Source organism: Pan troglodytes, chromosome 3 (assembly GCF_028858775.2).
Source record: "Pan troglodytes isolate AG18354 chromosome 3, NHGRI_mPanTro3-v2.0_pri, whole genome shotgun sequence".
In the NCBI taxonomy this organism is placed as follows: domain Eukaryota; kingdom Metazoa; phylum Chordata; class Mammalia; order Primates; family Hominidae; genus Pan; species Pan troglodytes.
The window spans coordinates 43,250,111-43,266,536 of NC_072401.2; the positions used below are offsets into that span (position 1 = coordinate 43,250,111).

Here is a 16,426-nt window from a genome sequence, read left to right on the forward strand (position 1 = left end):
TGGAGAAAAGTCCTACACACAAGTGATTGTATCAAGGGTCTTGGAAGAACAGTGTGTTTCATGGTTACCTTATTAGAATTACCATCAGATTGTGTTTCTAGAGCAAGTTGATAAGCACGAGGAAGATGTAGTCCAATAAGCCCTTTAGTCTTATGCCTATAGCTTGGTATTTAAAATCCATCTGTCTGTGATAGGCTGCTGAATAATGCTCCCCGCCCCCACCCGCACCCTGCCAAAAGGTGTCCCTCTCCTAATCCCTGGAACCCGTGAATATGTTAATTTACAGTTAAGGAGACTTTGTAGATGTGATGAAGTTAGGGTTCTTGAGATGGGGATATTATCCTGGATTACTGGATGGACCCAGTGTAATAACATGGGTCCTTATAAAAAGGAGGCGGGAAGATCAGAATCAGAGATGGAGGAAGGGACCATTATCCACAGAATGGGGGACCCTTTAGCAGCCAGCAAAGGCAAGACAAGGAATTCTCCCCTGAGCCTTCAAAAGGAGTATGAGTCTGCTGACACCTTGATTTCTGTCCATTGAAACCCATATAAGACTTCTAAACCATGAAATTGTTAAGATAATTTTTTTGTGTTTTTAAACTACTAACTTTGTAGTAATTTGGTACAGCGGCAATAGGAAACCAATACACTATTTTTAATCTCTATGTATTTAAGAAACTCTGGGCCAGGCCCGGTGGCTCACGCCTGTAATCCCAGCACTTTGGGAGGCTAAGGTGGGCAGATCACGAGGTCAGGAGATCGAGACCCTCCTGGCCAATATGTTGAAACCCCCTCTCCACTAAAAATACAAAAAAAAAAAAAAAAAAGCTGGGTGTGGTGGCCCGTGCCTATAATCCCAGCTACTTGGGAGGCTGAGTCAGGAGAATCGCTTGAACCTGGGAGGTGGAGAGCTGAGATCACGCCACTGCACTCCAGCCTGGCCATAGACCAAGACTCCATCTCAAAAAAAAAAAAAAACTTTAAAATTCATAAATCCTGTATTAGTCCCTCTAATTTCTTATTGTTTATCACATGAGTTGGGATATAGAGAGAGTCAGAACATGGCTAATAAGGTCATATAAATAGTTGAGTTCTGTAAGTTACTTGAATCAAATACTAGCTCCATCATTTGCTAGTTGCCTGACATTAGTCCTGTCACATACTTCTCTGTGCCCCAGGTTTTTCATTTGTAAAGCTAAGATAATAACAGTACCTACCTTACTTATAGAGTTAAAGGACTCGCTACTTATAAAAAACATTAGCTTTCTGCACCAACCAAGCTTTCATAAATGGCCTCTAGCTCTTACTTCCCTGGAGTTCAGTGTATTTAGGTGACACTGGGACCATGATCATTAGTACAGTCAGAGAGACATAAGAGTGAAGCCTGGAAGCCTGAGGAGGAAATGGGAATGGGGGTTTCCCTGAGGCTGTGTCCAATTTTCTCAAATTCTGAATTTTCACTGGCTTTCTTGCCCTCAGTTCTCAGTCTATTCTGGGAATTCTACAGGGACTGAAATAACTTCTCTTCATCACACTGACATTTATGAAAGAATCAGGCTGAGATGAAGTACAGGTATTTCAACCCGTAAAGTAGATTCTTACAGCATCCAAATGCACAGAAAGGGATTGGCTGCATTTACATGATTATTCAGGCATTTTTCTTGATGCAGAAAATTGAGAAACACTTTAATCTTATATAATATTGTAGATATAATATATAAAATACAGTATAAGAGAAAGGGCACCTTTCCCTTTAAGAAAGAGCACTGGGGTTCTTGTAACAAAGATGAAGGGTGTTACGAAAATGGTTAGTGCAGGGCTCTCTAGCCACTTAATACGCTGATGCCATTGTTCAATATTGTAGTCCCTTTTCTTCTGGTTTGCAACTTGAATATTTTAACAAATAAGAGGAAAAATATTTTAGAAATTTCTCCATTTGCAAGATGTTCCTGACTTATTCGCTGCCTGGCTTTTAACTGTTGTAAGCTCATAATTTTGAGATTAGAGGCTCCTGAATATGGTGATTTTGGTGGTCATCCTCGTATCAGTTTTATCTACAGAGATTAGCAAAATGTAAAATGCCAATACATAGCATTTTTGACAATATGTATAGAAGCCAAGATATTCATATTAGAAGATAGACATTTTTGTTTAGTAGGAATGTGGTTACTGGGAGATATTTCTGAATTAGATTCTAATCCCTCTTTCTTCCAGCTATGACACTTTGGGTAGTAGTGATAGATGGCATGTTTGTGAATATTTATAATTAGCAATGTGTCTTCATGTGGATTTTACATATAATCCTACAACTCTCTTGTGGGCGAGACTGTAGCTATTCCCATATTAGAGAACAGAAAACCTAGTCCTGGAAAAGTAAACGGACCTCCTCAAATTCATACCACTACTATATTAGTCAGCATTCTCCAGAGAAACAGAACCAATATAGTATCTATATTTGTATAATATCTATGTATATATGTCTACATTATGTCTATCTGTCTATATTTATGTCTATATTTCTCTCTATCTCTCTCTCTCTATGTATCCAGATATCTATATCTAGGAAGAGATTTATTACATGGTATAGGCTCATGGGATTATGGAGGCTAAGCAGCCCTACAACCTGTAGTCTTCAAGCTCAAGATTCAGGAAATCCAATGATGTAGTTTGAAGACTTGACATCCAGATAACTGATGGTGTAGATTTAAGTTTGAGTCTGAAGGCATAAGATTCAGAAGCACCAAGGTCAGGAGAAGCTTGATGTCTTAGCTCAAGCAGCCAGGTAGAGAGAAGGCAAATCCAACCTTCCTCTGCCTTTTTGTTCTATTCACTCACTCAACAGATGGTACGTTGACCACCTACATCAGGGAAGGCCATCTGCTTCTAAATGCTCATTACAATGCAAATGCTCATCTCTTCCAGAAACACCCTCACAGACATACCCAGAGATAATGTTTAATCAGATATCTGAGCCACCCCTAGCCAAGTCGACACATAACATTAACCATCACAGCTACTAACTGTCAAAGCAAAGGCTTGAGATTGGTTTTCTTTGCACAGCAACATTTTTGTTCCTAAAGAAAAGTTTGACTCAAATAATTAAACTGAGTGAGTCTTAGTTTCCCCGATATACGTTGCTAAAGAGGTAGATCCCAGTCATCGTAATGCTGCAATGAACGTATGTGTGCATGTATCTTTATGATAGAATGATTTGTATTCCTTTTGGTATATACTCAGTAATGGGATTTCTGGGTCAAATGGTACTTCTGCTTCTAGATCTTTGAGGAATCACCACACTTCTTCCACAATGGTTGAACTAATTTACATTCCCACCAACAGTGTAAAAGCATTCCTTTTCTCCACATCCTCACTAGCATCTGTTGTTTCTTGATTTTTTAATAATCTCCATCCTGACTGGCATGAGATAATATCTCATTGTGGTTTTGATTTGCATTTGCCTAATAATCAGCGATTTTCTTTTGGTGTGGAAGATTTATTGGGTTCATTGACTTTACAGTTAACGTCTAGGCTCATTCAGTAATTGATGTGGACAAATGGATAATTCCTGAGGAAATAACTGAAATTCACTTATTTGATCTGAGAGCACTGAGAAAATAGAAAACACTCTGAAGAAATCTTTTTATGCAAAGATTATGCTTATGCATCTCTGTTATGCCACAAAGTGGGCAACTGAACTTGGAGAGATTTTTATGACATCTGCTGTATGCTTATATATGCTTGACTCTATTGTTTTTCATGATCAGAATTGATAGCATATCCCAAACAAATGTGAAGGGCAGAGTTGCCTCATTTTGAGAAAAGAGAGCAGGGCTTTATTACTCCAGTATCAGTTAGTTGTTGGTTATAAACTTTATGTTCCCACCACTTTTCTAGCTGAGTAGGCTCCACTGAGTGAGACCAATTCTCCAAAGAAGAAGGCAGCTGAGAGCCGTTAGCAAGCAACACTCACACCAACTGGGGGATTGAGGCACTGACCTGGTGAAGGGGCCTACACAAAGCACCAACAAAGCTGACTATACCATCCTAACCCCTTTCCATTCACTTGACCACCCCCTACCTCACCAACATTACCTTAGTCCAAACCACCTTCTCCCACCTTGACTACTGTGAACTCTCTTGTCAGTAGTTGTACTTCTTCTTCCCATAAGAAATAAGAAATAAAAGAATTAGGGTTGCTTTCTGAGATATACCCTATAAGATCAAGACAAGATAAATTAGAAAATTAAATTGGAAAGTCATACTCATAGGAGCAGAATGGCTCCCCTCAGCCAACCTAGACTGATGAGGTTGAGTGCAACAGCACACCCAAAGAAAGAATATTCCAAAGGAGCAGTTGATCAGCTAAGGAAGCTACACAAAGGGGAATCACAGAAGGAAGCATCGAGAGAAACCCCAGAAGTCTCAGTCACTGAATACTAATAATTCATATCCCTTTGACAACTCAAAAATTCAGACATAATTTGACCTGCTCCTATTCAAGCCATTGAATCAAATCCCTTACTCCTTTGTTCTGATTCTATGCTCACTAAGAATATTGAAAGCATAGAGAATTTGAGCGGTCCTACGTCAATGACATGTTCTTTTCATTGTAAATAATAAATAGGCATTCTAGTCTTACACATCAGTATCTTGATCCAAAAAGCCAGCCAATGGTGAATTTCCCGGGTTGCATGTCTGAGGGCCAAGACTCTGGATTGTAGCAAACTTACCAGGTTGCATGGAAATTATACTTTTCCCCACCAAAAACAATGGCCACAGCAAGATCTCTGGTTCCACATGGTCTTCCAGAACTTTGCCATTCCTCTATCAAGAAGTGGGAGTCTATTTCCTCTCCCCTTGAATCTGTGTGGGTTTTCATGACTGCTTTCATGAATAGAGTACAGCAAAAGTGATTCCAAGTGAAGGCTAGAAAGCAATAAGTCTTCCACCCGGCCCTTGCTCTTTTAGGATATTTACCCTTTGAACCTGACACCATGTTAAAGAAAGTACAGGACAAGGCTATGAGTAGGTGTTCTGGAAGACAGCTTCAGCTACAATCCTAGCCACCAGCCAGCATCAACTGCCAGTCATGTGAGTGAAAGGTTCTTCACATGATTACAGCCCCAGGCTTCTAGTTCCCCAGCTGGTGGGAAGTGTAGAACAGATGGGCTGTCCTCACCTAGCCATAGCCAAATTGCAAATTCATGAGAAAAATAAATGCTGTTGTTGATTTTTTTTAAAAAAGAGCAATTTACCTCAATAAGAGATTGTTTTTTTCATCATTGTGTAATTATGAGGTTAAAGTTTGCCATTTGAGCTTATGAGGTTGAAGACTGCGGATTTGGATTTTTTGTTCATAGCAATAATGGTGATAGTGCTGATATGTGTCAATAACATTTTATAATAATATTAATAAAAATATACCATTTACTGAGAGTTCATGATTCATTAGTCTTCCTAATAAGGGTTTTTCTATGCATTTAATCATTCAAAACTCACAAATCCCCATGAAATAGGCACTAGTGTCTATATTTAAAGATAAGAAAACTAAGAGTGGTCAAGAAACTGTCCAGGATTATCCAGTTACTAAGGGGGAAATTACCGGCCACCAAGCTCTGATTAAATGTATGGAAAAGAGGCCAGAAAATATTTATGGAGTATCCATATGCACTAGGTTATATTCTGGGTTCTTAGTTCTAATGAAAAAAACTAAGTCCTTGCTTCAGTGAGTTTATGTCTTAATGTGTGTGGATAGATAGTGAACCAGTTAGTATACACAATGTAACATCCGGCAGTACTAGCAAAGAACTGGGTAAGAGGATAGAGGGGTTTCCCATAGTGTGAGGAGGGAAGGCCTGTCTGAGAAGTGACATTTAACCAGAGATTAGAAGAAAGCGTAGGGATGAGTAATGGAATTTCTAGGACTGTCCCTGTGACAGCCTCTTCATAGTACATTTTACCACTATTTTAGAACAGGGTGGTCCTTTGGTCATTGTATTTAAGAAGGTTATATAACATCTTCTTAAGGAAAGAGTAAGGACTTAGGAGGCAGACTTAGGTTCAAATTCTGGTTCTGCTCCCTTTTCCCCTCTAACTCATTTGGGCACCTTAACTTTATTTCCACATCTTAGTTTCCATGTCTATAAAACCTGGGCCATAATCTTTACCACTACGATAAATGAAAAGTGCATATGTAGAGTTCCTTTTGCAGTCTCTAGAACTGCATATAAATATGCAGCAGTCATGTGATAAATAATTATTTTTTATAATTTGTGTCTTATAGAGGCACATAGAGAAGTTCCTTTTGATGTTTTGTGGTCCAAATGTGAGGAGGGGAATTTGGTGTAGAAAATTACCACTCACCTTCAGAGCTGAATAGAGAGTATGGTTAGAATGGAAACAGATCTAGGAAATAAGCTAAGAGAGAAGCCTGATGTGGATAAAGCTTGCTGTGGATAAAGTTTATTTACAAATCATATTAAGTGCAAGAATAAGAATTCAAGATGTGATTTGAGAGCAAGGTGGGCAGAGATTTATTTACTCAAATTTAGTATTAAGAAGAATCTCATAATGCACATTTAACTATAGAGGTTTACAGAATATCATGGAGAGGGAGAGAGAGCGATATATCTAAAATTTCTTGCCCTTTACTAGGCCCACAGCCCTGCTTCCAGCTGCATGTGCCTGCTATTTAAAATCGCTGTTCCTGGAGCCAGGTTGGCCCACTGCCTGATAATCAAGAAATCTGGGTCTAGTCCCAGTTTGCCTACTGACATGCTGTATTGCTTTGAGCTAATCACTTTGCCTCTTTGCCTTTATGTATAGGAAAAAATATCTCTCCCTCACCCATCTCAAAGAAATCATTTTAGACTGAAAAAAAAATATTCAACATGCCCCGTGTGATGTAAGTGACCGATAGATGTGGGACCATAATTTAGTAAAGAGGCAAACCTCTTTAATTCACAACCATTATCTCACCAGCAATGAATTAGGCCAATAGCAGTTTGTAGTTTAGTAACAACTTTATCCTCAGGAGTGGGTAGCAAAACCACGTGTGGTTCAGTGTTTCGTCTTGGCTCAGTGGAAAGCACGTGGACTTTGGAATGGTGCACATCTGAGTTCCAGTTTTCTAATTTTGCTGCACGTCAACTCTGTCTCCTTGTCAAGGATATGAGGATACTTACTCTTTCTGAGCCTAGGTTTCTAGATCTGTGAATACAGCAACACTATGTAAGTTATTGTGAGGAATTGATGAATGTAAAGTTATTAGCATTATGTCTGCCACTGATATTCAAATGTGTTATTTTTCATTTATTTAAACAAATTGCTTAAGGTCTGAATTCTTGCAGCTTTCTGGAGGCCTCTAAGTTCTCAGTGATTTGGGGACTCACTGGGGCAAGGCTAGGAGACCCATTTCAGGAGGGCTTTTAAAATCAGTGCGAGGCTAGAGCTACAAAGACGTAGCTTGAAATAACCCACTGGATTTGCATCTGCCTGAGGAGCTGAGCCTGCTCCGTGCTGATCTTCTGTGGGGGATGGGTGGATAATAATTCTTGGCCTGAATTCCAGGATTAGTTTCAGTGGATGTGGAAGCTCCACAATTGTCCCAAGATGAGGGGGTGACTAAAGTACTCATTGTTGTGCTGTGGCTACTGCAGGGCGATGTGCAGGCTGAGGACATAGGTTAGCTATTTGGTAACTCCTTAGTCTGATTTGCAGTAATTTCCATCCCTTTCCAACACATCTGCATGTGCTGCAGGTTGTTGTAAGGCTTCCAGGCATCCCTAAGATTCATCTTTTTAATAAACAGAAAGGAAAAAATGGCCTATCTAGGTCGGCTCTCTCAGAGCCGGAGGCTGCAGACCCCAAAGGCTTCTCAGTGCTGTCTCAGATGCTTCCATCCTTCATACGCTATTCCCATGGTAACCCTCAGGAAGGGAGAAGAGGGACAGCCATTAGAGGCTATTTTTAGACTTCTGGCCAGATGCTTTGACAAATCTATTGAGGGAAGGAAAATGTAGCAAATGTAGAAGAGGAGGATTTTTTTTTTTTTTTTTGCCAAAGGCAATATCATTTAAAGTTCATATAAAACTGGAAAAGACCTTGAGAAATCATCCAACTTATCACTCTACCTCTAGAAAGACCTACTTCCAAATCATACAAAAATTGTACAGTAAAATCTTTTTTCAGAGCATTTTACTGAATAGTGTATTTTAATTTATAACTATACTTTCTACCCTGAATTTGCCCCATATTCAGCCTCAGTCTCCTGAGCAAGGGAACTGGCAATGAGACTGAGTATAATGGCTCAAAACATGGACTACACAACCCTGGGGGAACTGTTTGTTTAGAATATGCTACTAATGGCCCTGCCTAAGTTTGTGCAGTGTGCATCTTGCACAACTACCCCCACTGGTCCTTCTTTACTTATCATTTTGAAACATAAACCAGGTTTAGTGCAACTCCTTCTATCCTTCCTAAAACCCTTTAGGGATTTCTCGTTGCTGTAGGGTAAAAGACCCAAGATCATTAAAATACAACATGGCTATAAAATACAACATGGTATCAACCCTTCATACCTATCTAGAATCACTTAATACCATTCCATTTTTCCCTTCTTGTGTATCAAGAAACAACATTTGAAGAGTGTCAAACATGTTATCTTCCTCCCATCTTAAGATCTTTGTACTTGCATGAAATGCTTTTCCTCCACTCTCTACCTAATTTCTTTGTTAACTTTTATTCTCCCAACTTAACCTCAAATATCAGAAAATATTTTCTTGATCTCTAAGACAAGAAGAGAAGGTACCCAGGCACTATGCTTTCCTAATTACTTCTGCATTTCATTAATAGTACCTAGCAGCTTGTAATTCTATATTTATGTGATATTTTGGCTTTCTATTACTTTTAACTATGAACTCCATATTGATATGGAATTATATTGTTTGCTCACCATTATACATCTAGTGCTTAATACTGTGTTTGGCAAACAAATTATTCTAATGACTGAATGAATGGGTAGCTGTTATTTTGTACTCTAATATTGCTATCTTTCTTTAGGTTTGGAAAGTTCTCTGTTTTTATGTCTTTGAGTAAACTTTCTACCCCAATCCCTCTCTCTCTACCTCCACCTTAAGGCCAATAACTCTTAGATTTACTTCTTTGAGGCTATTTTGTAGATCCTATAGGTGTGCTTCATTATTTCTTATTCTTTTTCTTTTGACTCCTCTGACTATGTAGTTTCAAATAGCCTGTCTTCAAGTTCACTAATTTCTTCTTCTGCTTGATCAATGACACTGAGAGACCCTGATGCATTCTTCAGTTTGTCAATTGAATTGTTCAGCTTCAGAATTTCTGCTTGATTCTTTTATTAAATTATTTCAAGCTCTTGGTTAAATTTATCTGATAGGATTCTGAATTCCTTCTCTGTGTCATCTTAGATTTTGTTGAGCTTCCTCAAAACAGCTATTTTAAATGCTTTGTCTGACAGGTCACTCTGTAATTTGTCACTGGTAACTTATTTAATTCATTTGATGATATGTTTTCCTGGATGCTTTTAATGCTTATAGATGTCTGTCAATATGTGAGCATTGAAGAGTTAGGTATTTATTCCAGCCTTTGCAGCATGGGCTTGTTTGTACCCATCTATCTTGAGAAGGCTTTCCAAGTATTCAAAGGGAATTGAATGCTGTGATCTAAATCTTTGGTCACTGTACCCATATGTGCATTAGAGGGCATACCAATGCCAGGAATGCTGTGACTCTTGCAAACTTTGCTTCTTAACCCTTGCTATGTGTCTCTTGGCTGAATTCTTTCTTTTAAGTTAAACAAGAAATGAGGACTCCTACACTTCCTGGTAACAGAAATAAACCCAACTACACAAGGTAAACTAATTTTGAACAAAGGGACTAAGAAGATGCAATGGGAAATGGTGTTGGGAAAACTGAATATCTACATGCAAAAGAATGAAATTGGACACTTATCCTATACCACATACTCAAAATGGATTAAAGATCTAAGTATATGACCCCAAACTATAAAACTCCTAGAAAACATAGGAGAAAACTCCTTGATATTACCCCTGGCAAGAATTTTTTTAAGTTTTGGATATTTTCCCCAAAACACAGGTAATGCAAGGAAAAATAAACAAGTGGGACCACGCAAAACTAAAATGCTTCTGTACAGCAAATAAGATTATCAATGAAATGAAAATGCAGTTAATTGATCAGAGGAAAATATTTGTGAGCCATATATAGATAAGGGGTTAATATCCCAAGTATTTAGGAACACAAATAACTAACTCAATAGCAAAAACCAAATAATCCAATTTAAAAAATTAACAGATGACTAGAATAGACATTTCTCTGAAGAAGACATACAAATAGCCAAGAGAGATATATAAAAGTGCTCAACATCAATAATATGGAAACCACAATGGGAAGTGCAAATCAAAACAGTGAGATATCACCTTACACTTCTTAGGATGGCTGCTATTAAAAAGACAAGAAACAGCAAGTGTTGCACATGTGTGAAGAAAAGGGAACAATCATACACTGTTGGTGGGAAGTAGATTACTGTAGCCATTATGAACATTATGAATATTCCTAAAGAAATGAAAAACAGAACTATCATATAACCCAGCAATCCTCATTCTGGGTATATACTCAAAGGAAATGAAATTACCAACTCTTAAAGACACCTGCACTCTCATGCTTATGTTTATTGCATCATTATTTACAATTGCCAAGATACAGGTACAACCTAAGTATCCTTTAATGGATAAATTAATAAAGAAATTGTGGTATATATAAACAATGAATACGATTCAGCCTTAAAAATGAAACAGATATTGCTATTTGTGATAACATAGATGAACCTAGGGAATATTATGCTAAGTGAAATAAGCCGGGCAGAGAAAGAAAAATACTGCGTGATCTCATTTATATGTGGAATCTGAAAAACAAACAAGCAAAAGCAATCTCAAATACATAGGAACAGTTGAATGGTGGCTGTTAGTGGTTGGGGATGGAAGGGAAGAAGGGGGATATAATAGGGAGATGTTCTATGTGCCACATGAGGATTATAGTTAATAATATTGTATAACATATTCAAAATTTGCTAAAAGAATAGGTTTTAGGCAATTTTACCGCAAAAATGCAGCTATGTGGAATAATGTATGTATTAATTTGCTTGACTGCAGTAATTATTTAACTCTGTATATCAAAACATTATATTATACACCTTAAGTATGTACAACTTAAAAATATATAATATGTTTCCAAATTCCAAGAAGCTTTTTAAAATGTAGATTCTGAGTCAGTAGATCTGGGGCAAGGCCTGTGATTCTGCATGTCCAATCTCTATCTAACTAGCTCTAGAACTTGGCTCTACATTAGAATCACATTAGAACTTAAAAAAAAAATTGCAATTCAGAGGCCCCAGCCTGGTGATTCTTATTTAATTGGTATGGGCTTGGTCTAGGATTTGGGGATTTTCAAAGGATCCCCAGTTTATTCTAACATTCAATATCTTGAGATCCACTGATTCCAGGCAAAGCTCATCCTCAACAACAGGTAAAGGGATATCCATGTGATCTCATACATTAGATGACATCCAACGTGGCTACCCGATAGGGGTCATCTTATTAGTATTTTGAAAATGCATGTGTCTTAGAGACACAGAAAGGTGGTATACATGGTTTGTTCTATAAGATTCAGAGAGAATCTTACATGAGTTGGTTAACATGGCAGCAAGTTGGTCCAATCTTAAATTTTTCCACTTTGACCCATCTGGGAAAAGTATTTCATAACAAATAATTCAGAAGTAAATGTACCTATTCAAAGTAGTGGATCATTTTGGTAGAAAACTAATGCAGTAATAGTAGTCTTTGTATTCAGAGGAAAAATGCACAATTACACAGATAATATAATAAGAAAAAAGAGAACTTCGGTGCTCTTCTGAAAGCTGCAGCATCTGCAGTGAGTTTCTGTGCCTTGCTTGCCGATACCTGTTAATATGAAGAGGAGCCATAGACCCTTGGGCACTTGGTTGCTCCCTCTAAAGATCAGTGTTTCTAAATCAAAACATAGTAATAATTTCCTTTATGTCATCAGTTACACTGATTTTTTCCATTGACTTATATTTGTTTTTCTAATCTTAAAAATTCCATGATGTGAAGTGCAATATTTTTCTCTGCTCAACTTAGAATAGTAGTGTGTCACAAGTCCTACACTTGTGTTTTTTTTCACATTTTCTCTTACTTAATCTTCTCAGCAAACTTGTTAGGTAGCTATTGTTATTATCACATTCTCATCACTGTCATCACAGATGAGAACACTGAGACAATAGTTCATTAGCTTCCCAAAGATACACAGGTGGCCAGTGGCAGAGCTCAGGTATATCTGATTTTCAAGCTTATCCTCTCCTTTTTTAAAATTTTAATTTTAATTTTAAGTTCTGGGGAACATGTGCAGGATGTGCAAGTTTGTTATGTAGGTAAATGTGTGCCATGGTGGTTTGCTGCACCTATCCACCCATCACCTAGGTATTAAGCCTAGCATGCATTTTCTATTTTTCCTAATGCTCTCACTCTCCCCACCTCACCCTCTGACAGGCCCCAGTGTGTGTTGTTCTCTTCCCTGTGTCCACATCCTCTCTTTGTTCACTTCCCACTTATAAGTGAGAAGATGTGGTGTTTGGTTTGCTGTTCTCATGTTAGTTTGCTGAGGATAACGGCTTTCAGCTCCATTCATGTCCCTGCAAAGAACATGATCTCATTCATTTTCATGACTGCATAGTATTCCATGGTGCATATGTACCACATTTTCTTTATCCGGGCTATCATTCATGGGCATTTTGGTTGATTTCATGTCTTTGCTATTGTCAATAGTGCTGCTATGCTCTCTTTATCTTAGTTGTAGTAAATTTGCAGTATATGCCAAATCCAGTCTTCAGAAATATTGGTCCACATGATCTTTAAAAGCATTTACAGTTAGGCATCACCATTTATAAATCAGAAAATTTCCTATAAAAATCCAGATTTTAAGTTGCTACGTAAAATAATTATGTGTAACCACACTGAAGTCACCTGCCTGCAAGACAACAATTGCCTAAGCTGTGTAACATTTCTCTATTTAGATGCTATTCTTAGCATTTCCCTAGTATTTCTTTTACTCCTGACCTGCTTCAGCATTTATGATACCAACTTAATTCCTCCAGGCCTCTGGGTTTTCAACTTAACCTCTACACTCTATTGTGGAAAGAAATTATTCTTGCATCTTTATTACGTTTTGTCATCAGAAAAATTCTCTCTCCATAAGGTGGAGAACTTTGTATTGGCATCTTTATGACATTGAACCTTTGGAGTGTTACCTGTCCACGTGCATCTTGGCAGAGTGGTCTGATTTCTCTGCGTACAAAGTGGTGGAGATTAGTGTCCTACTGGCTTGCTTTAGTATTTAGCTGTCCAGAATGGTTTCCAAAGTTTTGACTCCACAGGGGTTTTGCAAATTGTGTGGTTGTGCTTTAAAAAATTAAAGCTTTGTGAAGACTCATGTATCCCATGGTCTCATGGTATAGTTGTGTTCTGTTCAGTTTCCTTCAACTAAGACTGTGATAAGGAAGAAGAGAAGCTTTCTTATTGATTTCAGTACCTACCTGGTATGGCTCTTCAGCACACATTAGCAGTGCTGGCCAGGGTTTCCTGGGAAAGCAGTCACTGACATCTGAAATGTAGAAAAAGATTCTCACACAGGACAGTCTTCATCTTGTTTTTGAGTGTTGCTTGCCTCCACTCCAGTGTGTCTGATTCCTTGTTTCCTTTTTATGCCTGGCTTTGACCCACCACTCACTTTGGTGTTGATTTCTGTGCACTCCCATTCTGGAACATTTAATTGTTTTATTTCTTGTGGCATAACTTTCTCACTACATGTGGGAGCCCTGTCACTCAACAGAGCCCTTGCACATATGTCATGCTACTTAAAACTTAGAAAAATCCCATGATAATAGGTCTTGTTATTCCCAGGAAATTGTTGCCCCAAAGACTGTACAATTGGATAAACTGATAAGTAGAAGAATTTTGACTGGCTAAATGCATTATAACCTTGACTATTCTGTGGCATAAACTTTAGGTTTATGAAACAGATATTGTAATTGAGCAATGTCTATGAAACATAAGAAAAATATTTCAGTCATTTACTATTTTACCACATGGCATCCCATGTGAGATGTGATCAACTTTAAGGTTAGCTATTACTTGATATGCTACTGAGAAAAGGAAAAAAATTAAATTATGTAATATATTATATTGATTGCTATCTGTATCCCAATTACAGATGTTGTAACTTAAAAAGGTAAGTCTTTGAATTGACAAATGAGTTCATTCAATTTTATTGCATGGCTTTAACGCAATTTTTAATTGTCTTAAAATCATAAGACACAAGAAAGTAAAAGCAAACATTCTTACAACTCAATGTTTTCCCTTCAGCAACCATCAACTGATCTAGAATTTGACCGTGTAGTGATTTATACCACCTGCCTTCGTGTGGTCCGGACAACCTTTGAAAGATGTGAACTGGTTAGAAAGATTTTCCAAAACCATCGCGTAAAATTTGAAGAGAAAAACATAGCCCTGAATGGTGAATATGGAAAAGAGTTAGACGAACGATGCCGACGAGTTTCTGAAGCTCCTTCCCTCCCTGTTGTGTTCATTGATGGCCATTACCTTGGGGTAAGTACGCTGCCCAGGAAAGTCTTTTTCATAGAACCCAACCAGGGCTGATAGAAATCTATAACCATCTATACATTTGCAGCATAACTACTGGAACACTTGCTGGTTTTTTTGGAGCTCAAACCAAAGGGATTGGAGCACTTATTTCTGTCCCAGACAATGAGCTGCCACAGTGCTCCTCCCTGAAGAAGTACAGTGAGATAAAATCAACAAGAAACTGCATTTTTGAATAGAAATAAATGTTTAAAAATATTCAGTTGACTTCAGTTTTGCACTGTGAAGCTTGGCATGTGGGATAAAGACTGTATTTTTAGTGTAGGCAAGAAAAATGGATATTTATAAGATATATATTTATAAATTCTCATATACAGCATTATCAATCAGTTTCCTACCTAATGAACCTAAGATGATAGTCCTGAAATGAAATCAATAAGAAATGGGGCCTGGAGCCAGAATTTTATCCTCTTGTTTAAAATTATTTTTACTTGGGTAGTGCAGCAGTTGGAGACATAAATTCAGGCTTACGGTAAGCAGAGAGAACTCCCAGAGCAGCAGCAGAACATGCCTGTTTCATTACTCTTTGAATAATACTGTTAGTGTAGTTAACTCCCATTGATCTGTGAACATCCTGTGGAAGAAGCCCACAGACAGGGCTCCAGAGAGTACCCTTTGGAAAGGGTGAGAGCAAAGAGCCAAGGGACACCAGCAACCAGTTTAGAAGCTGACTATGTGATCACTTATCACAGAACAGAGACCGTCGAACCACAGATGGATACTTGGATCTTGGTTTCATTTAGCATCTGCTCTTAACCTTCATTTTTCAGAGGAGGTTATAAAAATCTAGAACAGGAGATGCTCACATTTTGTTTCAGGGAATCAATCTGTGTTTTAATACCCTGTTATTTTATGAAAAGATAAATGTAGAGAAGCTGTGATTCAATAGCTATGACATTATGTGATTGTACTTTTAACCAGAGCTGGACACACATTACATTCTGTAGTAGAGGAATGCTGATTTGAAGTATTGATCCTCTTTTTGATGTATTTCAACATATATCCTTAGGTTGCAGAAAATGACAATAGCAGTAACAATCATGGTAAAAAAATAAATAATAATAGTAATAATAACACTCTACTGCACTCACAGCTTTGCATCTGTCATTTCATGTAATCCTCAGGGTAGTCTTAGAAATAAACTTTCATATGGCATACTGGTTAAGAGCAAGCACTGGGGTCAGACAGACTTGTTTTAAATTCCTGTCCTGACACTTACCATGTGACTCTGTGCTTTGGTTTTCTCATTTGTAAAATGGGAATAAGAATACAACTTATCCATAGGCTGATTGTGAGAATATTGAGCTAATACATATTAAGCACTTGGTTCCTGTACCTGGAACAAAGTATGTTTTTAGGAAATATGAACAATTATCCCTGTTTTGCAAAAGGAAACATTAATTCCTTTGCTCCAAGTGACAGAGCTGGCTAAGTGGCAAGGCCAGCACTCAAAGTTATGTCTGTCTGACTCCCCAAACCCTTGCTCTTTGGCACATCACCTCAAGGAAAGGGATCTTTGCCTGTTTGCTGGTATAGTTTTAGGACCACAAACAGGGCTTAATGCAAAGTAAGTTTTCAAATGAACATATGTTGAATGGATGGATGAATTATGCTATATTGCCTCGTCATATTCTTTTGTTC

The 16,426-nt window shown here is 37.9% G+C and overlaps 1 protein-coding gene across 1 annotated transcript in view; it reads left to right on the forward strand.

Annotated features, from left to right (window-relative positions):
* GRXCR1 (glutaredoxin and cysteine rich domain containing 1) overlaps positions 1–16,426 on the forward strand; it is a 138,021-nt gene that overhangs the window by 55,980 nt on the left and 65,615 nt on the right. Inside the window, exon 2 of the mRNA XM_517170.5 lies at positions 14,489–14,731. Within this exon, the coding sequence (XP_517170.2) occupies positions 14,489–14,731 (243 nt within the window). The remainder of the gene's footprint in view (positions 1–14,488; positions 14,732–16,426) is intronic.